Raw genomic sequence first — 20668 nt, 5'->3', positions numbered from 1 at the left:
CACAATATGTTGTAAAATCCTTTCTGGAGGACAAGAGCAAGAACAAAAAGCAGATTCTGAACTTGTCAGAAGCACATTCATGTTTGGTTGTCAAAAGCAGCAGAACAGACACTTCTTTTGAACTCAGTTGTGGGAGTATACAAGGAGCTCCTGTATATCCAGGTACAGCCATTAAGGGAATATTTAATATTAATATGTTCCTTGAGCTACAAATGCTGGTGCTTCTAGCAAGTATGCTATTTAATGTAAGTGTAAATACCAGGCAAGAAAGGGTGCTGCTCTTCATAGCTTGGGAAATCATATACAGTGATAAATGCAGTGAACAGTTTCATCCAGTTGTTAAGTGTTGAAAACCAGTCTTGAATAAAGAAATGCCTTTGGTTTGGGCTAAGCAAAATGTCAGCGTAGCACTAATAATGAAGACAGGCAGACAGGCTTCCTCCTGCAATCCAGGTTCATTGAAGTAGAAATTCATATTTCTTACAGTATTTTATATTTCTCAGCTATTTTGTTGTTGTTGTTGTTAAATTTAATCATTTCCAACTTCTAATTGCCTTTAAAAGCTGGTAAAGAATTAAGGCTGTGAATAGGCAACCTTTGTCATAGTGTTAAATGTCAGGGGCATTAGAGCAGTTTGATGTATTTATGGGGGGGAATTAGACATCAGATATCGTTCAGCACAGCTCCAGGCTGAGCTCTGCTATTCCACAGATGTTTATCCTGTGAAAGAGAAAGAAAATCTCACATTTTGAGCACTTTGTTTTAGGGTTCTCTTCAGTTTATCAGCTTCTACTATTGAAGGCGTCCTCTCACAAATACTGTCTAAAATTCTTCCATTCACATTTTTATTCACAAATGTAGGTCTTGAAGTGTATCGATCATCTCTCTGAAGTTCCTTTGTGAAGAACTAGAAATAAATTACCGTAGGTCAAGTTCTGTTTATGCAGTGGGTTGTTCCTGCAGAATTACCTTCTTGACTTAATAGCTTCCTTTTGGTTGACATTTCTCCAAGAAAGAAGACAAATTGTCTGAGGTCAGCCTGCGGATCAGCTCAGTGTGTAGGAGGAAATTGCAGCTGATCAGCTAAATGCAGGGCTGTGCCCGGCAGTGCAGGCTGCATGCCGCTGCTCTGCGGCACGCACCGTGGGAGCGCTGACCCTGCCCTGCCATGCACTGCTTTCGGCTGTCTTTTTGCCCTTTTTTCCCCCTCTCTCTATACGTTGTCCAGTTCAGACCATTCTCAAGTCTGACAAGCCTAACTGGCTTGGTGACAGCAGATCTAATCAGCAGAGCTGTCCTTCCTGCACAATGCTGAAACATTCAGTGCTCCACAGTCTCCTTGTATTAACCCAGCAATCACCTGGCTGTGTCCAAAGCTGTCAGATATCTCTGCAGACGTTGCACAGTTAAATTTTCCCTGCATCTTCCCTCTCTTTGCCTCCTGCAGCCTTCTTGGAAGTGTATACAAAGTGCTGGGTGCTGAAACCCAGGACTGGGGGAGAAGATTCAAGGACTGCTGCTTGTCCTGCAACTCTGCCTTTGGTGAACCTGATACTGCTTCACAAATGTGTACACAGGTTTCTCACCCTGAAGGTAATGCCTTCTATTTATTTCCACAGAAGCCACAGCAGATACAAAATGCACAATAGCACTACTGCATAGAGCAAGTTCTCAGCTACAAAACTCTGTTTTTCAGCACAGTCTCCACCATGAAATGTGCATTTTCATCAGTGACAAACAAGAGCCTGCATGCCGTGATCTTTAACATCTGCACCAAAGGAAGTGATGTCACTGTTGCCACTGCCACCTCACTGTGCTCAACATCCACTCTTCAGTGTCCATCAACTTTCAGCACACATCAGTGAATGTCTATGGGTGCCTTTGTTTCTGCATGGAGGAATTCAGTGGTGCACCTTTGTTTCAGATGCCATTTGGTCAGACTGCCCCACTGCTGCCATCTGTCCTGCAGCAACAAAATGTAATGGAATATTGGCATGAAGGTTCAGCCTCTGCTGCCATACTACCAATATCCACCTCTGATCTTGAGAGCCACTGTAATAACATAGGAGGCATTACTTTCAGGGCAACCCTGGTACTAACAAGTAAATATGGCTGATCGAGAGTACATTTGCTGAAGCTGATGACTTTTATTACTATGAAATTCATGGTAAGAGAGCAGCAGATCTGCAGGCGCTGACTGCAGTGGCACCAAACCTGTGCATTTTGGAGCCATGCTTAAAGAAACTAAGCTGGAACTTGGCTCTGTGTCTTTATCGTAGCACACTGTGCCCGCTGGGGCAGGACCTGGCCTGTTTCTCTGCATTGCTTCTTAGTTAGGGAGCTGTGGCTCTATTTTAACCTCGCACCTCCAAAGCACAGCCAGCCCATGTTTGAGATGCTGGAATTACCTTTTCCCTTTGCGAATTCTTCTGTTTGTTCTATGCTCTACGGGAGAAGAAAAATAAAAGTCTCCCTTTAATTAAGCTCTTTACCCTTTGAAGTTGTTTTGGATTTTTTTTTTCCATTGATGATGTAATTTATGTAAATAATCATCTATCTATGAAAGGAGCGCGTCTGTCAAAAGCTAAAATAAAAAACATCCGTCATTTTGAAGTGATTAACATTCTCCAGATGTTTAAATCATCAGATTTCAGGAGTTTCCCTTTGTTGTGATAATGATATAGTATCCAGAACAAGAATGTTTACTTTTTTGCATGGGTCAAACGCAGATTTTTCACAATCCCATTAAAGCTTTCTGTCTGTTGTAACCGAATGTGCAGGTGAAAGAATATGCAGTTATTATTATTTCCCTTAATTGTAAACTGCTGCTGGTAATTGTACTGTAAAACTGAAACAAAAGGAGCAGACTTGAAGGGACCACCCCTGCCCACTGATGTAATCGATGTGTGGAGCTCAGTTTGCACAGAGATGTTATCCGCTCTGCCATGGGGCCGTGATGCACTGCCACCCTGCAGCGCTGCCCTGCTGCTGGGGCTGGCCGTGAGCTTTGGGTGCAGTGCAGATGTAGCTGATAACACTCAGTGACAGCTCCAAGCTCTCTTAGCCTGGGGCTTCAGGGAGGAAATAAGATGTGCATTCCTCTGTAACACCAGGGAGCTCATGGCTGATCAAGGGAGCCTTGCCCAGGCTCTGCCTGTGGTGGTAACCAGAGCCAAAGGGCCCTGCTGGAACCCCTGCGTGGCAACATCCCGCAATAGGTAGGACCATCTGACAACAAGAGAAATGTGTGGATCCTGATGTTGCTGGCCAGGCAGACTGCTCCCAGAGCTCTCTGAGCTCTCCTGGACAGGGCTCTGAGAGGCTGAGCCACCACGCTCAGTGCTGCTTTCAGCTAAAGCTCTCCTGTGACACACCTCCTTTTAAAAGTATCTAGAAAAATTGTGGATAATGGTACCAGATAAATAACCACGGCTCCTTCCAACATCTTACTTGAGCTGACATGTCAGCCAAATTATTGTTCAAAATTTAACATTTTCCACTTCTTCACTTTTCAATGTAATGTGCCATGTTTTGGGAGCTTGATGTTAAGTGAGCAGTGTAACTGTGCCCCGCTTTGCCCTCCGCCTTCCCTGCATAGTTTGCTGCAGCACTGCTGTCCTCTTGGCTGCTTCAAGCTGACTTTTTAAGAACAGCAGCACAGACCTGTCAGAGTGATTTTCCCTTCCACCCAGAACTCACATCTCTCTCGAACTGCACTCACATGAGGTCCATGAGGGGGAAGCTCAGCCTTGTGCCAATCCCCAGTATATGCTGTGGAACATGTGCCTCTTCCCAGCCAGCCATTATCTCATCCCCCCCGGTGGCCTTTTCACCACTGGAAAAAAGAAGGTAAATGAAAGTTATGTTTTGAGGAAGAGGAAACCCTTAAGACACATGATTGTGCCTATTTTCTTTATTTTTCTTTCTGCCTTTTTGGACTTGGACTTGCTTCTGGAAATAAACAAAAGAAACCTCACTTCAGCACTTCTTTCAAAGGTCTAAGTTACCTGAAGTAAGGTTTCTGCAACACGTGGCCTTTGTAGGGTACAGTTACTTGCCAGTGTACTTCCTTGGCATGGCCAAAATAACTCATAATGACTTTAAGAGTTAATTGCAAATGAAACAGATTTGCTCTGCAGCCAAAGGGAACAGCAAGCCAAGCCAGTTGGGAGGTAAGTGGGCAGCCAGGGCCCCCAGTGCTCACACCACAGCCACTTGTGCTGTGAGCTGGGGGCTTCTTCCCCACCAGGCCTCTGCTTCTGGATCACAATTGCTTTGTTTTTGTGATGCTAAACTTGCATCTTTAGTTAGCTTAAATGGTAGAGATGAACAAATGGCAGTTTTTCTGGTTTTCTGCTTTCTTTTATATCATTTTTTCTTCTCTATTTCTATGGCCCTGATTGTAATGGATGCATTAGCACAGCTAAGACTGCTAATAATGGATAGAGCTCACTGTCAATTTCCCAAGCCTTTGCCATAGTGAAGAATGGGCTCCAGCCTCCCTGGACGCTCTGCAGCAGCATATCGCCCCACTGTCTGTGTGGGATGTGGCTCTCCCCCCTGGGGCTGGCATGCAGCTCAGCTCTCTGCCTCCTGGGGCACAAGCCCTCAGATGTAAGCATGCAGTACAGTTGGTGTCTTAACATTAGCTGGGATGGATTTGATTTCTTCACAGCGTCTGGTATGATGCTACATTTTTGGTTCTAGGAGAAAAGTGATAACACATCGGTATTTGTTTTTCCAGCCCTCATGATGAGCCCCGTGGCTGCTCCAAGCCCTGTGATGGTCTTGCAGTTGCTCTCAGTTGCTCCTCTTGGACAGACCCTGTGGTTAAATCTAACCCTTCCACTGAACCCTGCAAGTGTCACAACCCTCTCAAACAGTCCTGTGATCACTTCAGTCCCCACAACAAGCCCTGCAGTTTAACCAGAGAACCAACCAGTGCCAGCGTCACTTGCTTCTATAAGCAAGACAAAAAAATATGCTCTGCTTCCCTTGTCCCCTCCCAGCACCCACCTCAGCTGTACATTTCTGGAGCAAAGCTGAGAGCAGTCAGGAAACTCGATGAGCCACTGAGTGGATGCCTTCTGAAAATAAAAGGAAGGTATAAATGCAGTTCTTGGTCAGATAGTGGTTTTCAAGTGAACAAAACTCTACAGCAGCACCTGGACAGCTGTTCCACCCATGTGTTTAGTTGATGTCTGTCATAGGGACCTGTCACTTCTCCATTTCACATGTAACTGCTGCTTTGTTATGTGCCATGGTGTCCAGCTGATGCCCCAGTTAGCTTCAGTCGTCGTTGTTCAACTTCATACTTTGAATTAAAATTCACACACAAGATATATATATGTTTTTAAGAAAGAATATGGGAGTTGGAAGAGAAAGGAAAGGTGTGGAAGGGGAAAAGGCAAACATCAACTGCTACTTGCTTAAAAATATCACTACTTGATGGAGGCTAAAAGGTGGCAGCTGTGCCAAAGTAGTGGACTCTAAATAGCTGTGCAAAAAAGAGCAGGGAAAGCTCTGATTGCTGCAAGTACAGTAGTGAATGTGCGCTCTCAGCCTCAAATCAAGCAAGCTTTAAAAAAAAAAAAAAAAAAAAAAAGACCCAATCAAGGCAATAATGGCCTCCACTTCACAATCAGAGAAGTGCTTCTACTTCAGAAATCCTGCCATTTATGGCTGATTGCTAACCCTGGCCTCATTTCTAATCTAAAGGGTGAGCAATAATTTGGAAAAGGAATTATAACAACTTCCCAACCATTTGGCAAATCGTTATTATTTTGAAGGGGTGTTCGGAGGCTGTTGCTGTTTTGTCAGATTTTTTCCCCACTGCCGCTCTACCATTTCCACCACAGCGATTCTCACTGATGTCACACCAGAAGGAGAGTAATGTGCAGTGGAAATACATAAGAAAGAGAAGCTGCGAGCAGTGCAAGATCCCAGGGCTGCGATGTGCGAGCGGCATGCGGGGCACACTAAGGGAAGGAGAAGGCTCCCTCCCGTGGTCCCGCAGCGTTTCCCCGCATGAGGCCGGGGCTCTTATATGTGTTTTCTAGGAAAAATCCAGAGTCGGAGGGTTGAGATCACGCATCTCCCAGCCCTGAACCCGAGGAGTGCCCTGATTGCCCCAGGCCAGAGCACGGGATCCCGTCTGATGCCTCTGTTCTAAGTGTCAAAGCACTGAAAGACAGATGCACCGAGTCACAGAACAGAAAGATGGGGACTTGTGTGCGATGTCACCTGCATCGGTTTGTGATAATGAAATCATGAGAGTGTTTTGGTAATAACATGCATTTGTGAACAAAACACCTCTTATTTTAGTGAATTGAGGACAAAATGGACTGCCATCATCTCTCTGGATGAATGAGCTCTGTGAAATGATGTGAGATGTTTTGTGACAAGGACAATTGCTATATCTTGGAGAATGGCAAAATTTCATTCACTGACTCAGGAGATAAACACAGCCACGGTCTGACAGCATCTCTGTACCTCCGGTCCCTGGCTGTGCATTGGAGGCATCTGACGCTGTTGTTATCTGTCTGTATTTCACATGATTGGAAGAGAAACTGATTCGAAAATTTCCAATGACCTGGTGAAATCTGAGCTACTTATTGCAGGACAAAAATATACAGCTCCAATCAAAATAACAACTTGGAATGTGTTTTATTAAATAGAGTTCATTTAATATTACCCTGGAGTGCTGTGGATTTGAAAGAGCATTCTTGAATTTGAACATTCATATCTTAGGCAATAAGAATGAGGGGAAAACAGCCATTTGTGATATTGAGCCATCCGGAGCACATTCTGATCCCCTGCGGAACCAACCACGGCATTCCCACAGTCGTTTCCCCAGCGTGGCGTGTCCTTTGGTCCTTTCTCATCCTGGGGTGAGGAAGATGCGGGGGAAACCCACAGATCCTGCACGACACTCTGCCCATTCTGCTGCCCCTGATTTCCCTTCACTGCTCTACGACTGCAGTATTTGAAGCAAGTGTACCTGCAGCGAGAAAACAGAGCATCACTCAGCCTCAGTGGAATTGAGGTCTGAAAGAAGAGGGGAAAAAAATAGGTTATGGGTCATATACATAAATTCTACGAGCATTTCGCTTGTAAATATTCTTTGATTTTCGACAGCAGTGTTATGCAAATATATTTAACTCAGCAGACGATGCAGATGATGGAGAAGCATTGCTGTCAGCGCACACCGATACAGAACTGAGCAGGGACAGCAGGCGTTGGCGCAGAGCTGCGCCTTTTGCCCCTCCGCTGAGCCCCGCGTGTCAGCAGCGCGTTTCAGGGACTCGCAGTGCCGGCATGCGCAGCACAAAGCTCAGGAAACGGCTTTTCTGAGACAGTTGTGAGGTAAAAAAAGACCCCGAAATACGGTGTGGGGCGAAAAAACGGCCCCGTGAATGAAACGACATTGAAATGCCGCATCCTTTGTTTTTCATGGGAAACCATGTGAAAACTCAGTGAAAACGTAATAACGTTTATTTGCTTTGAGACTTTACAGCCTCTGTATTGTGAAAGGCACTTCTTCCCCCGGCCAATAGCGCCGTGCGACTTGCTGCGGTCGGGGCTGTCCGGGATGCGGCGGGCGTGCAGATCCGTCCGTCATAGTGAGCGTTGGGAATAAAGCGACGACGGAGAAATACGCCGAGTAGAAACACCGTCTGTTCATTTAGGTGCCAGCAAGCTACAGCTGCCGAGAACCTCAGCTTAAAGTTCCAGCATCACTTATGGTACTAATGGCGAATCAGACCGCATACATTTCTGCCATCAGAATCACAAGCACAATAAGCACGATGTGTTATTTGTCCTAGAGCTGCTGTGCCCTTAACGTAGGATGGAAAAACGTGTGTTCAGCCTTACCGCAAAAATAAACGGAAGCCCCGAACTCACTGTGAGCATCCTGGGGAGGGGGGGGGGGGAAGGGTGAGGCTCGGCCTCCGACCTCCGAGAGCAAAGCGCCCGATGGCGGAGGGCACGGGCGGGGGGCCGCTGCTCAGGGCCGGGAACCGCCGGGCGGCTCCCGAGTGCGGCTCCTCGCTGCCCGCAGCCCAGCGGCTCCTGCGATCGAGGATCCGCCGCTGGGCAGCCGAGGAACGTCGGCACGTGGGGATCGTGTTTACACTTCTCCGACGCGCGCGGATGCTCCGCTGCAGCGCGCTGTGCAGTGTCAGGTCGCTGTGCAGTTTCGGACCCGCAGCCCTCGGGGCAGCCCCGGGCCCAGCGCAGCCCGGCGGTGCTCTGAAGAGCTCCTGGAGGACAAAGTAGCAAAACGGACACCTTCCTCTCTACAGCTGCTTGCACCGCGTTAAAACACTGCGAAATTATACGTGAAAGGTGCCGAAATAGAGAGCAGGAAAATCCCGTCCTGTCATACATGCAGACGGCTCCGTCTATGAATGGAGCACAGCTCTCGTTCGGGTGACGAGGTGTTCCCCGAGCCGGGATCAGCGCCGTCCGTGGTGGGAGCGCTGTGGAGGTGTCCGTGCGGGGCACAGCGGTGTCACAACGGAACGGTCACGGTGCGGGTTTGGGGGACCCATCTCGGAAGTACCTCGTTATGTAACTGCGGAGTGTGCTCACAGTGTGCTGAAAGGAGCCTTCGCTGTCTGATGAAAGTTCCGCTGCAGCTGAGAGAGACATGCTACTGTTTGTCATGGGGCCATGCAGAAAATGAAAGCAAAGTCAGATTTTTATTATTATTATTTTTTTCAGTATAAGATTGAAGTACTGTACTTGCTTGGTTACTCTAAACACACTGCATCCAGAGGACGGAACAACCGCTTATGACTAATTTATACACGGAATTCGGAAGTGACTCTGTTTTAAAACGAAGCGCAGGACGATTCGGTTTCGATGTCCCCAGGCTGTCCCTGCACACCCCGCTGCCGCAGTCGGGCAGCACCCCTCGAGGACTTTGCTTGTGTTTGGGGCGAACAAATGAAGCGGGCAGCTGAGAAGAATCGTGCGTGTGATTGTTGCATTCTTATCTGCTTTCTGAAGACGCAGAAATTCCCTTTCAAAGGTTTTTGTTGTAGTTGTTAACGCGGCGCGCCCTGCAGCGTTGCTGTGTGCATTGCGTTCAGCTGTCGGTAGAACAGAGTTAAACCTCCTTAGTACCACATTTGATCAGATCCAATTGGTAGGATATTGTAAAGCCGTTGTGTATTTCCAGAAAACGAAAGTGCAGAGGGTCTGTGAGGTTCCAGCGCATGGTACATTTAATAGAACAAGTCATTAGAGTATTTTTAAAGGTACTGCAGTGTCTGTAGCTGCACATTGTTAAGCGCACAGCGCACAGCTCCAAGCAGAGCTCACGGGAGCGGCGCCTGAGAGCTGAGCGGTGCGGTGCCGCAGCGCGGGGTTTCACCGCGTATCGCCTCCCGCGGGGGTGCAGGTGGCCCCGACGCGTTCCGTTTCGCTGTCTCAGTGCGCTGGGAGCCGCCCGCGGGGTCTGCGGCTCTCCGGCCAAGCGGTGGTGCTCACTATTGTGCGTGAGGAATGGAGTGAAGGAACGCGCCTGCTTGCCCAGAAACCGTACCGAGAAGCGCATGACATTGTCCTTAGGAATGTTCTGGTGTTTTAAGAAAGAAAAGTAAATGAGGAACTTGGGCTGAAGACACCGTTTCGTTAACGGAGGGGCCTCGTGCACTTACACGCGGCAAGGACTTGCCGATGGTTTGAACCTCTTTGCTTATCGGTGATTCCTACGCGTGGGCGGTTCCGCTCTTTGGGAGCGCGTCCCGGGATGGCCGCGCGGTGCCGCTGAGCGCTACTTTACCCCGCAACGGAGCGGGCTGCGGGCTCAGGGCCAGAGGTACCGCGGCGCTGCGCGGGGCGGGGATGCGGGCGGCAGAGCAGACGGCCGGAGCGCAGCTGGGAGGAGGCCGGCAGTCAGGAAAGCCTTCTGCACATTGGCCATTAGGTAAAGTGATTCCCTGGTCTACTCAGAATCAAGCGACCGTTTGGTCTTCTTGTTGTAAGGCCTTGGTTTATTGATTTCTTTCATGAAGTTCTTACCAACGTCCAATAACCGGTGCTAATAATGAAACAGCAGTAATTAAGGCACGCTTTCTCGGTTAAGAGAAACTACCGCCTTCTGGACTCGGCCGGCTTTAGGGGGAATGCGGGATCGCACCGAACATCGCTCCCGGACACCACCGCGCCTCGGAGCCCCGGCTGTGCGCCCGCAGCGATGGCGCACGATGAGCAGCGGCGGTGCACCCACCATCCGTGCAGTTCTGCGCCCCGCAGCGCGCTCAGGGCTTGCTCAGATTTTTCAGTGCATGTAGCGAGAAGGTGGCACTGCAGGACGCGCTCGTTAACCGGCGCTTACCATCGAACCCGCTCCGGGGGCCCCGCGGGAGCCTCCCGGCAGAGCTCCTCGCCCCGCGCCGCTTTGCGCGAACGGGTCCGGGCGGAGCTGCAGGGCCGGGCCGGGCCGAACTGCGCCGTGCTTCGCCGAGCCGAACCGGGCCGTACCGGGCCGTACCGCGGCGGCTGCTCAGACCTTCCCGCCTCGCCGAGCTCCGGTATCACGCCGGCGCGTGCACGCGGGCTCACGGGAACGCGCAGCAGCCCCGGCTCCGGGAGCTCGGCGTGGAGCGGCTCCCGCGGTACGTCAACACCTCGCAGGCTCGGCAGCTGACCGAGCTGACATCCACTCGTTTCTACAGGTTCATAATCACCGCAGCACAGCGGGGCTTTGTGCCCTGCTAACCGAACACAAACCGTACCCACGGCCACGGCTGCCATCGCTCACCTCCTGCACGCAGCCAACAGCCACGGGCAGCCCCTCCGTCCCCGCCGCTCCCGCGGTGCAGACCGCAGACGTAGCCCCACCGCTTCCCGAGCCCCAGCGCGACCCCCGAGCCTGGAGCGGCACCACGCGGCACACGGCCATTGGTTTTGGCAAGCTGCTGCCGGACGCAGCTTTCAGAATCTGTTTAAAGCCCCCAATTACTTTCCCCTTCGTCTCCTACATGTTATGCCAGATTTTTACAGTGGAATTAAAACGTCCTCAACTCATAGGTTTATGTAACAGAGTGTTAATGCAACAGTGCTTTTAGAAACAAAGAAAACAGCCTAGAACATTGAGGTTTTGTTCTCTGTGCTTCCGTGGCCTTAAATCTGTTCTCAATTCTGTAATTATCTTGTGGGTTGTTTCGTTGTTTGTTTTTTTTTTCTTCTTCTGGTAATGCCCAGCAGTTTTACTACTTAAAACAGAGCAATATTTGTATCTCTTATAAAGAGCACCACACGTATTGTCCAGTTTGCCATTTGCCTTTCAGTGGCAGAGTGTGATTCCAGCAAAAATATCCAGGCTGCCCTCTGGGTCATCCCCAGGCTCCAACTCGTTGTTATGATGCTCTGGAGAAGGGAGCACATCCTGCACTCGGGCAGTCCTCCTCTTCCTTCTGTGAACATAGACAGCACGAGCCTGCCCTGCGTCTGTGGAGGGCGAGTTGCTTTCACTACCTGCTGCTTCCAGGGCTGCCTCCAAGTGCTTGTAGAACCTAGAAAAGAGCCATGCAGTTATTTTTGTTGTTGCTCAGGATCTGAAAAACTACTCAGAGAAATGAATGTTTCTGTGATGCAATCAAAACATATTAAGAAAACTATTACTAACACTGCAACAGTGTAGCCAATTCTGGAAGAAAATTAGAAACATGTAAAAACGTGTCCTTGTGTACAACATGCCACTTCTCCTGGTAATGCTTTTGGATTAGAAGTCAATCAGCAGATAAATACACTCATGTCCCATTAAGACTCAGTTAATCCCACAGGTGCACAATGGCACTGGAGATGAGATGCAAGTTGGGCCTGGTGTCCTCTGTGCTCTTCGGCTTTTTTTGCTGTTATCATCAGATAAATTCTACTCAGCAGCAAACACAGCCTACAAACTCATTAGGTTTTTAATTCAATAGTTTATAGTCTCCTGAACTGAAAAAAATTCACTGAAATTGTAATTTAGACTTCTGGGTTATGTTCCTTCAATTTATTTTTCTTTTTACCTAACAGCTTCTATGCCTTTTTCACTGTCACATTCAGATGTCATGGATAGGATTGGTGTTAGCTAACAAACCTGTCAATCCTCTGTGCATTTTCTTCCATTTTCCGATTAGCCACCTGCACCAGAAATTCAATATATTCTTCAGAGACCATCAGTTTCCCCATGTGGCTCAATGGAACTTCCAAGCACTGAGCGCTCCGGACAGCCTAAAATAGCACAAGTGAGGATTTCCCTAGAATAAGGTTGTTTTGTTTTGTTTTTAAATTATTATTATTTTGATCTTATGAAGGTTATTGAGGTAATAAGGGAGATTCATTGCAGGGAGAAAATAAACAAAAGAATCAAAGTGACACCCACACAATTGCTTGGCTTGCTGACAGCTGGAGCAGAAAGTTACTCCTTTGCATTGCATTCCTCTGGGCAGCTGCGTTTCACATTACAGTTCAGACCAGTGCTCTTAAATATTTGAGACTAACACGAATTAAGTGTTGTTTTACATTCCTTACAGGTAAGTGACAAGTACTTACCATCATAATTTTTCCTCCTTTGCCAATGGTAATGCCAGAGTTCTTGAACCCAGACTCGATAGCCACCGAATGCTGCAGAACAGATAAATGTCTTTAACGGGTTACATACACTTTCACAGCAAGAAGTAACTGTGGAAGCGCTGCAGTGAGGTTTACAAACTCTGTTTTGAAAAACCAACCAACCAAGACAGAATAAAACCCAAACCCTCATTCAGAACCACTTCCCTGATGAACGCAGTAACAGTTCAGCCATTTAAATGGTTTTGATAACAAACCCAAACAGTATCACAGATTTTGGTTGGTTTTCAAAGAACCGCAGCCAATGGCCTGTCTGATCTCAGCCCATCCATCCAGACAGGACACTCCCGTCTCTCCTGGCACTGCACTATTTGATTGTGATGGGCTTGTAGTCATGTAGACAGCCACACAACACTTTCATGGGTAAAACTTGAGTGCTGTAAAAGCAGCCAACCAACTCTTCTCTGTGAATGCAGGAAGCAAACCATCGTGCATTGCTCTCCAGTCACTCTGGAACAGCCGAAAGCAGAGATACTGCTCTGTGAGCTGTAATGCCGGAACCAGAGCAGCAGCAATGTCTGCAAACCCATCACTGGGAGCAAACCCAGACTCAGCAGCTAAAAACCTGCTTCCAACAAGAAGGCTACACTGGAGGTTGTTCTCGGAAAAGTGTATTTAAAAAGCACATTAAGTAAACTGAACACCACGTTTTCTTCATCAGCTTTTCCTGCCCCACTCATTAAACACGTAACACATCTGGGGCTGCTTCCAAGTGCTGGAACCTGCACGGGAGGTGGCAGCGCCGCAGCCGCTGCTCGCTGTGATTTTACCAGCAGCTGTGCGTCCTGCAGCTCTCGGCACATCACGTGAAGCACAAACGGCTCGAACTTGAACACGACGTCGCCGGTGGCTGTTTGCAGTGCCGCCATCTGAAAGACACACACGGTGTCTCAGTTGATGCTGGTGACACGTACCGTTAGCGCTGAAGCGATGCGACCCACACCGCGTCAAAAGACCATCACAAATGCAGCAAAGCAATGCAACCGACGCGCCCCCTCCTCACCACGTCGCGTTGGCCGCACGGCTCGTGCGCCACCAGCAGCCAGCGGCAGCGCTGCTTCGGCACGGCGCCCGGCAGCCCGGCGCGGCCCTCGGCCAGCACGATGCGGCCCGCGCAGGAGCTGGTGGTGCAGAACGGCGCCGCCCGGTTCAGCAGCCGCACCGCGCCCGCCGCCCGCTCGTCCAGCGCGCCCTTCCGGCTGCAGTCCGAGCGCGACAAGCGCTGCTCCTTCCAGCGCCCGAACGCCGCCATCGCCCGCCGCCCCGCCCCGCAACACGCCGCTACGGCGGCCGCAGCGCCGCCACGAAGGGAGCCCGAGAGGGACAAACCTCTCCGCGCGAACGGCTGAGTCCCGGAATCCCGCTCCGCGCTGGTCCCGCCGCGTGTCGCGGTGCGGGGCTGGTCGGTACTTGTGTTGCTTTTCGGAGTGTTGCGTTAACAGCGAGCGGAAGCGGAGAGCGCGGCCACACGGGGCTCGTTACGGCGCAGCGGTGCGTGGCCGCGCTCAGAGTCCGTTTGGCAGCGATCGCGTCCGCGGGATCCGCTGCTGCAGCGCCGCGTAACGACCGCGAGCTCAGCGGGACGCGGTGCCGTGTTGGGGTGCGTATTACTATCATTGTGTGTGTACAGGGTCTGGGCTCAACCAGCTGCTTGAGAAGACGCGGCTCCGTTTCTTTCTTTTGGAGGTGTGAACTAAAGTCTGAAGTCAATACGTCGTTATTATGTTTTCGTTTATCTCCAGGTGTTCCCATGGCCGCAGCAGCCGCGAGGGGTGCGATGAGGGCGGTCCGGGTGTTCGAGTTCGGGGGCCCCGAGGTGCTGAGGGTGCAGGCTGACGTCCCCATCCCCGCTCCAAAGGGCACGCAGGTGGGTGAGCTCGGAGTCCGCGCGGCCCTGTGAGCTCGGACACGTGCGAAGCTGCTCAGTAGCTGTTGTCAGCCCGTTTGAGCGCCCGGGACGTCGCATGTAACCGATGTGTCCGTATCTGTGCTGTTACATTGGCTACACGTTGCACGTAAAGGATTCCCCGGCAGGACTGCAGTTGAGCACCGGTTGGTTTTCCTCAGCACTTCAGCTCAGCGCTGCTTTGCTGCTCAGCCGAAATGTTGTGATGCTGTGAATTCTGAATTTTAAACCTTCTAAAATGCTGTTTAACAAATGTCATTCTTTTCAGGTATTAATTAAGGTCCACGCCTGTGGGGTAAACCCTGTCGAGACCTACATCCGTTCTGGGAATCACGCTAGGAAACCAGCTTTGCCTTATACCCCCGGCTCCGATGTGGCTGGTGTGATTGAGAGTGTTGGGGAACATGTGACTGCATTCAAGGTACTTCACAGGGCTTTAATTTGTTATAGTTTGTAGAGCTGAGTGACCACGGGTTGTAATAGGTGCTGCTGTTCTGTGGGCAGGTGTGTGCAGGGCTGGCTGTGTGCCTTGGCTCCCAGGTCTGCAGCAGCCCTGCCATTACAGGACTGTGTCCTGTAAACCTGTGACTGCTGAGTGGTCGCTGTTGAAGAACAGATTCAGTGCTTGGTTACCACAGGGCATAGTAGGAGTGTGGCTTTTTTCCATGCTAGACAAAAATGACTTTGTTGTTGTTGTGTTTGGAATCTGGGTTGCATTCCCTGATGTTTGAGGTGAGTATGGTAGGTTTGTGTGTCACACTGTAGAGCGGAGGGTGTCTGCTCATATAACTTGGATCTTAAATATGTGAAATTGTGTGGTTTGTGTTGGTTGCATTGGTCGTGCTGTTAGCATTTACAAAAATCTTCTCTGTGGCAAAGATAATTGTTTATTTTTAATAGGGAAGCTTTGAGAAAGAGACCAAACTTGTTCTTAATGCATACTAAGGAAGGAAGGAAGGGAAATTATTAATTTCTCTGTTTTATTTCCCTGTTTTCTAGAAAGGTGACAGGGTTTTTACCTCTGCTACGCTCTCTGGAGGATATGCAGATTATGCAGTTGCTGAAGCTAATACAGTCTTTCCTTTGTCGGATAAATTGAATTTCAGTCAAGGAGCCGCGGTTGCAATACCCTACTTCACTGCTTACCGTGCTCTTTTCCAAAAGTAAGCTTCTGAATTAAAGCTTGTGCAGTTTGCTATTGAACTTTTAAAATACTAACGCCATTATTTTCATTGTCCTGTAAAATGAGGGGATGTGGAGGCATCAGTGTGTGGAAAGACTTCAGTTACGTGTGTTAGGCTGTTAGAACAGTAAAATGTTGATTACCTGTAAGATGCTGGCAGCATTTAACTAGGAAGGTAAATCTTAAGAGAACAGACCTCAAAAGGCTTCTTTAGTGCACAGCATGTAATAAATGCTGCAGCACTGTAAGGAGTAAGAGCCAGAGTTGTGCATCAGCTACAGGAGAGCTTAGATGTGGAAGTCTGGTCTAGCTTGGTAGGGGAGATGATTAAAACTAGTGTGGTTTACTTGAAGATCTGTAACAGGGGAGGATCTTGAATTGAGGTGATCACCAGGATGTTGGTATTGCTGTTGACTTTCTGCATGCTGCATGTTGATGTAACCTCATGTTACTTAAAGTCATAAATTACGTGTTTTGTTTTCCTGTCTTTCCAAAGAGAATGATTGTACTTCTTTAGCCATAACATGAACTGGGAATAATACTGTGTGTAAGATAAGGATCTGATACAGTGTTATGTACTGGTTATGTATGGCAATCATCATGCCAATACTGTATGTCTTTTTTTGTTCAGAGGGCATGCCAAAGCAGGGGAAAGTGTGCTAATTCATGGCGCAAGTGGAGGTGTAAGTATTCCGAAAAGGCAAGTTATTAAAAACGGGGTTTTCTGTCCTTGTATCTGCCTTTTTTTCCTCCATTCTGTGATTTCTGCTTACATTTATACCAGTAAATTGATTAACAAAAAATAAGTCTTTCTTCAAACACTTTAGGGTACTTGTTTTCCTAAAGCAAAAACCTGGTTATCTCAAGTAACCGTGAAACTACCTGAGGGATCCAGTAAGGCCCCTTGTACAGAAGGTTCAGTGGTAAATATATTGCTGCAGTTGGAAGGTGAGCCAGAGGCTGTATGATAAAGCTGACAGCAAAAAGCTGTGATTCTTGATTATGTGCAAGATGTTCTCAGTTCTCTGAAGAGCAATCACTAGCACGTAGCAACCATGCGTTTCTGGGGTATTTTTACCTACCAGCTACCAGCTATCTTCTCAAGGAGAGATACTGGAGTGTATCAGTTCATGGCTGAATACTGCTTGAAACTGCACGTCTGGCTTTCTTTGGTTTTACATGACAGAGCTTCAAATCTCTATCACGTGATGTCCAAGTTTCTCTCTCATACTCCGCATCTTCAGCTTCTGCTGGTGCACAAACAGCTGCCATCAACTGGCAAACTTTTATGAACTGTTTATCAGACAGCAAAATGTTGATGGTGACAGACTCACGTGGGAAGGCATTCTCATTCTAAGATACTAAACTGACATCCAGTATTGTAGCAGCTTTTTTCCCCATAGGCTAAGCACAGTGTTTCTGCAGCCCGTTAGTTTTTGTGCCTCTTGAAAAGATGTACTGCTTTGGCTTTTAAAGAAAGTAGTGCAAATCTGTTTCTCTATGGAGTTGTAACTTTGCTGTGGGAATATTTACAGAAGCAGTGAGATGGATGTATAGGGATGAAGCACTTGGCTGCAGTGAGAAGATCTCTGTTGCATCTTTTCATCCGAGTCATGCTGCTTTCCATAATTATTCTTAAAAACATGTATTCTTTTGAATGTTTATCTGAAAATCAGTCTGGCTGTGAAGTATTTTGGTTGTGCCTCGAAGGCTCCAAAGCCAGTTCTCCAGCCAGATCCTGAGAATGCGGTGTCTGAAGAAACCATTAGATCTGTGAGAGGTGTAGAAATAGTGCTACTAAGACTGTGCCTGCAGGTTTTCTCTGCAGCATACAATGCTAGTATTAGTAGCAGGTGATTCTGTGAAGTTTTCTTGCCTGTGTATCGAGTATTATTTGGACTGGTTTTAACAGATGAGCAACTTCATATTCATAGCAAATGCTGTTAAACAAGCAGACAAACAAGACACAGAACTTCACTATGCCTGTGGGAACATCTTTCCTTTTTTAAACACTATTGGGAGATCTTTAAGATATGAATTAATTACTATTGCTGAAGAAATACGTGACCAGGCAAACTTTGAAACAGTTCAGTTCCAACTGGTAAATGTATCAAATTTAAAATGCAAAGAGTTATGTTGATTTCCTTCTCCTCCCCCCTCAGGTGGGAATAGCAGCATGTCAGATTGCCAGAGCTTATGGCTTAAAGGTTTTGGGCACAGCAGGGACTGAGGAGGGTATGAACATTGTTCTGAGAAATGGTGCTCACCAAGCATTTAATCACAGAGAAGCTAATTATCTTGACAAAATTAAGGTAAGTACACTGTGGGTCTAGCTCATGCAGCATCTCCCTATTAACTTAATAATAATAATAATGAAGTTGTGAACACTTGTTTGTGGACATTTTTTAAAACAAATTTATTCAGTGGCATTTCAGAAAATCCCAGTCTGATGGATTTCCTAATTTAGCATCTCTGCATTTGCTGTTGGCCATCAACCTTAGTACAAAGTCTGTATGTAAAAAGCAATCAACTGCCAATGCTATGCTTTCAGTAGTATATGAAATGTACAGCAGCATCTGCATTATAAAGCAGACTTTATAATGTCATTTTTATACTTATAATTCCTTTATAATAGGAATATACCAAGATGCAAGGAGTTAATATAATAATAGAAATGCTCTCCAACGTTAATCTGGCTGCTGACTTACATCTGCTGTCCCAAGCAGGAAGGGTGATGGTACGTATTTTCTGTGTCTGCTGTGGGTTTGCATGTTGAGCTGTGCAATCTGATTGTGAGAACTTAAACTCTCTTTTAACGTGTCTCTATCAGGTTGTGGGCTGCAGAGGTTCCATTGAGATAAATCCCAGAGAAACCATGAACAAAGAGTCCAGCATAACAGGAGTTAGTCTGTTTCTTCAAACCGAGGTATGAAAATAACATTATTCTTTTAAAGATTTCCTTGGTGATCTTTTCCTGTTGAAATAGTCTGTCTATGTTAAAAACAGGAGTGAAAGCATAATTTGACTACAGATACTTTGTATATGAGTTCCTTTACGTTTTGATTTAATCTTAAGAACACCATAAAATGTTTTTGGGCTGTAAACATTGATTTAACACTGGCAGAAATAATTCATACTTTTCCAAAATGCGAAGACTTTGTGGTGGTAAATGCTGTCTTTTGTTTTCTGTAGGAGGAGAGGCGTGAATGTGCAAAGGCCGTCCTTGAAGGCATAGAGGCTGGTTGGCTGAATCCAGTCGTAGGCCCCGAGTACCCATTGCAGGAAGTAGCGAGGGCTCATGAAGACATTATTCACAGCAGTGGTGCTCGAGGAAAGATGGTGCTGCTGCCATGAAGTATTTCTCCATTTACTTTATAGCTGGTCTAACCGCACTCTTGCTTACATGATTCATTGAATATTGTTTTGTAAAATGCATTTTTAATCAGGTTTCAGAGGAACAGCAAGTGCTAGCTTACGTTAATTAATTACATTGATTCATTAGCAATGTTTTCTTTTCGTACAAGCAACATTGGACAAAATTTATTGTAATTTTTTATAACTTTTTTTGGCTGATGTGGAAATAACAACTTCACTGGCTTGACACTGTGATGGAAAAGTGGTGCTGGGGAATATGGCATCTCAGCTGGAATCTGATATAAGGCACTACTTGAAGTTATAGCGAGGGCACCGGGAAGCTGTAAGCAGTGCAGAATGAAGCCTGCTTTGTGAGCAGATGGACAAAGGTATGAAGCCAATGATGCATATATAACTAGGGCTGTAAGTTCATTAGCCACTAAACTTGTTTCATTCATCTTTTGTCATAGAATTTTCTTGGAATCAAAACTCTTTTGTCAGAATAGTTCACTTTCCAGCTCAAAAGGTGGCCAAAGAGGCTCAAATATGAACTATTTGAAAGCAGAGGCAATTTCGTTTTGCTGTGCCTGACTTAGTTCATGAGCTGACAGCACCCCAGTTAATGCCAAGAGCAGTAACTGAAGCTGCATGCAGCATGTTTGCTGCTTTGAAACCAATCGTACTGGCAGAAGCAGTTGATTTCGTGGTACGTGGCTGTTTGGGAGCAATTTCAGGTCTTCCTGGGACCTATGTGAAGTTTAAAGTCACACGAATCCTTGGATGTAATGAGGAGAAACCCAGCTCTGTGCTGCTTTCGTGGGTAACGAGTTCATGCTATTCATGACTGGATGTGCATGTATTGTTGGCTTGTTCCAAATACAGCAATTCAAACCCAATTTAATTGTCAGTTTTTGCATTCAGAATACAGTTTGGTATTGCAGTTTGGCGTACCCTTTTAGTGGGATAATTCTCTAATGAGAATAGCTGTCTCATCTTTAAGGATGGGCTCTTCTGCTTCTCTGAGGGAAAACGAGGCTGTTGTAACTAGAACCTGGTTTGCCCATGAAGGTTCCCTGCTTTGTGGCATTTGGTTTGGACTCGTTTGGTGTCGTGGTGGCACACAGCAGTGCAGTTCTCTGTGCAGGTCACAGCTTCAGTCCCCACCATTTTCTGAGCTGTGGTTTCTCTGAAAAGAAGCTCATTTTTCCACTGACATTTTTTTAAACTGAGAAAATAGTTGGCAAAACCTTTAAGAGTGTCTGGATTTCTCCTCTATGTTTGTCATCTGTCGCTTAAGAAGTATTAAGGCAGAAGAGGGCCCCACATCGGTGTCCTTAAGGCTCTTGCTCAGATCTTAACCTTATTTTAGTGCTTAGTGGACAGCTGTTGGGAGACCGTGCAGAGATGGAGGCGTCAAAGAGCACAAGTGTTGTATGAACTCCGTGACAGCGTCTGCCAGCAACAGCCCGAAACGGGCGCTGAGCTGGGTGCGTTTCCAGCCCGGTTTTGGAGGGACTGAGCGCGGCCCCTGGGAAGGACACGGCGGAATAACCGCGTTTCTTGGCGTTGCCTCGGGCTGCCCGCCAGCTCCCGCG

The 20668-nt window shown here is 47.5% G+C and overlaps 2 protein-coding genes across 5 annotated transcripts; one reads left to right on the top strand and one right to left on the bottom strand.

Moving 5' to 3' along the window:
* Nucleotides 1-6905: 6905 nt before the first annotated feature.
* Nucleotides 6906-13882, bottom strand: TYW3 (tRNA-yW synthesizing protein 3 homolog). Of its 2 annotated transcripts, XR_011904509.1 has the most exons (6): nucleotides 13634-13882; nucleotides 13401-13499; nucleotides 12553-12624; nucleotides 12098-12231; nucleotides 10775-11528; nucleotides 6906-7000 (listed from the first exon to the last, which is right to left on the bottom strand). XR_011904509.1 is itself a non-coding variant. In XM_072343392.1 (5 exons), the coding sequence occupies exons 1-5, from the start codon at nucleotides 13880-13882 to the stop codon at nucleotides 11300-11302; spliced, it is 783 nt and encodes a 260-aa protein (XP_072199493.1). In that variant the 3' UTR covers nucleotides 9921-11299. The 2 variants fall into 2 exon arrangements, 1 of the variants encoding a protein (XP_072199493.1); XM_072343392.1 differs by lacking the exon at nucleotides 6906-7000 and having other exon boundaries at nucleotides 9921-11528.
* A 23-nt stretch (nucleotides 13883-13905) lies between these two features.
* CRYZ (crystallin zeta) lies at nucleotides 13906-20507 on the top strand. Of its 3 annotated transcripts, none has more exons than XM_072343389.1 (9): nucleotides 13906-14230; nucleotides 14373-14497; nucleotides 14805-14957; nucleotides 15536-15699; nucleotides 16351-16402; nucleotides 17882-18031; nucleotides 18355-18456; nucleotides 18550-18645; nucleotides 18912-19968. In XM_072343389.1, exons 2-9 carry the CDS (start codon nucleotides 14381-14383, stop codon nucleotides 19071-19073), a joined length of 996 nt encoding a protein of 331 aa, XP_072199490.1. In that variant the 5' UTR covers nucleotides 13906-14230; nucleotides 14373-14380; the 3' UTR covers nucleotides 19074-19968. The 3 variants fall into 3 exon arrangements, with proteins under 3 accessions (XP_072199490.1, XP_072199492.1, XP_072199491.1); XM_072343391.1 differs by having other exon boundaries at nucleotides 13916-14021; XM_072343390.1 differs by having other exon boundaries at nucleotides 13923-14121; nucleotides 18912-20507.
* Nucleotides 20508-20668: the final 161 nt, after the last annotated feature.

The sequence above is a fragment of the Excalfactoria chinensis genome, chromosome 8 (genome assembly GCF_039878825.1).
Source record: "Excalfactoria chinensis isolate bCotChi1 chromosome 8, bCotChi1.hap2, whole genome shotgun sequence".
NCBI lineage: Eukaryota > Metazoa > Chordata > Aves > Galliformes > Phasianidae > Excalfactoria > Excalfactoria chinensis.
The sequence above is the reverse complement of the archived record's forward strand: the minus strand, read 5'-3'. Positions and strand labels throughout refer to the sequence as shown.

Coding starts and splice junctions, on each gene's coding strand:
- CRYZ (XM_072343390.1), top strand. CDS start 14,381: ATGGCCGCAGCAGCCGCGAGGGGTGCGATGAGGGCGGTCCGGGTGTTC. Junction 14,958..15,535: donor AACATGTGACTGCATTCAAG/GTACTTCACAGG, acceptor CCTGTTTTCTAG/AAAGGTGACAGGGTTTTTAC. Junction 18,457..18,549: donor CCCAAGCAGGAAGGGTGATG/GTACGTATTTTC, acceptor TGTCTCTATCAG/GTTGTGGGCTGCAGAGGTTC.
- TYW3 (XM_072343392.1), bottom strand. CDS start 13,882: ATGGCGGCGTTCGGGCGCTGGAAGGAGCAGCGCTTGTCGCGCTCGGAC. Junction 12,625..13,400: donor TGCAGGACGCACAGCTGCTG/GTAAAATCACAG, acceptor TCTGTTCTGCAG/CATTCGGTGGCTATCGAGTC. Junction 11,529..12,097: donor AATGCACAGAGGATTGACAG/GTTTGTTAGCTA, acceptor GCTCTTTTCTAG/GTTCTACAAGCACTTGGAGG.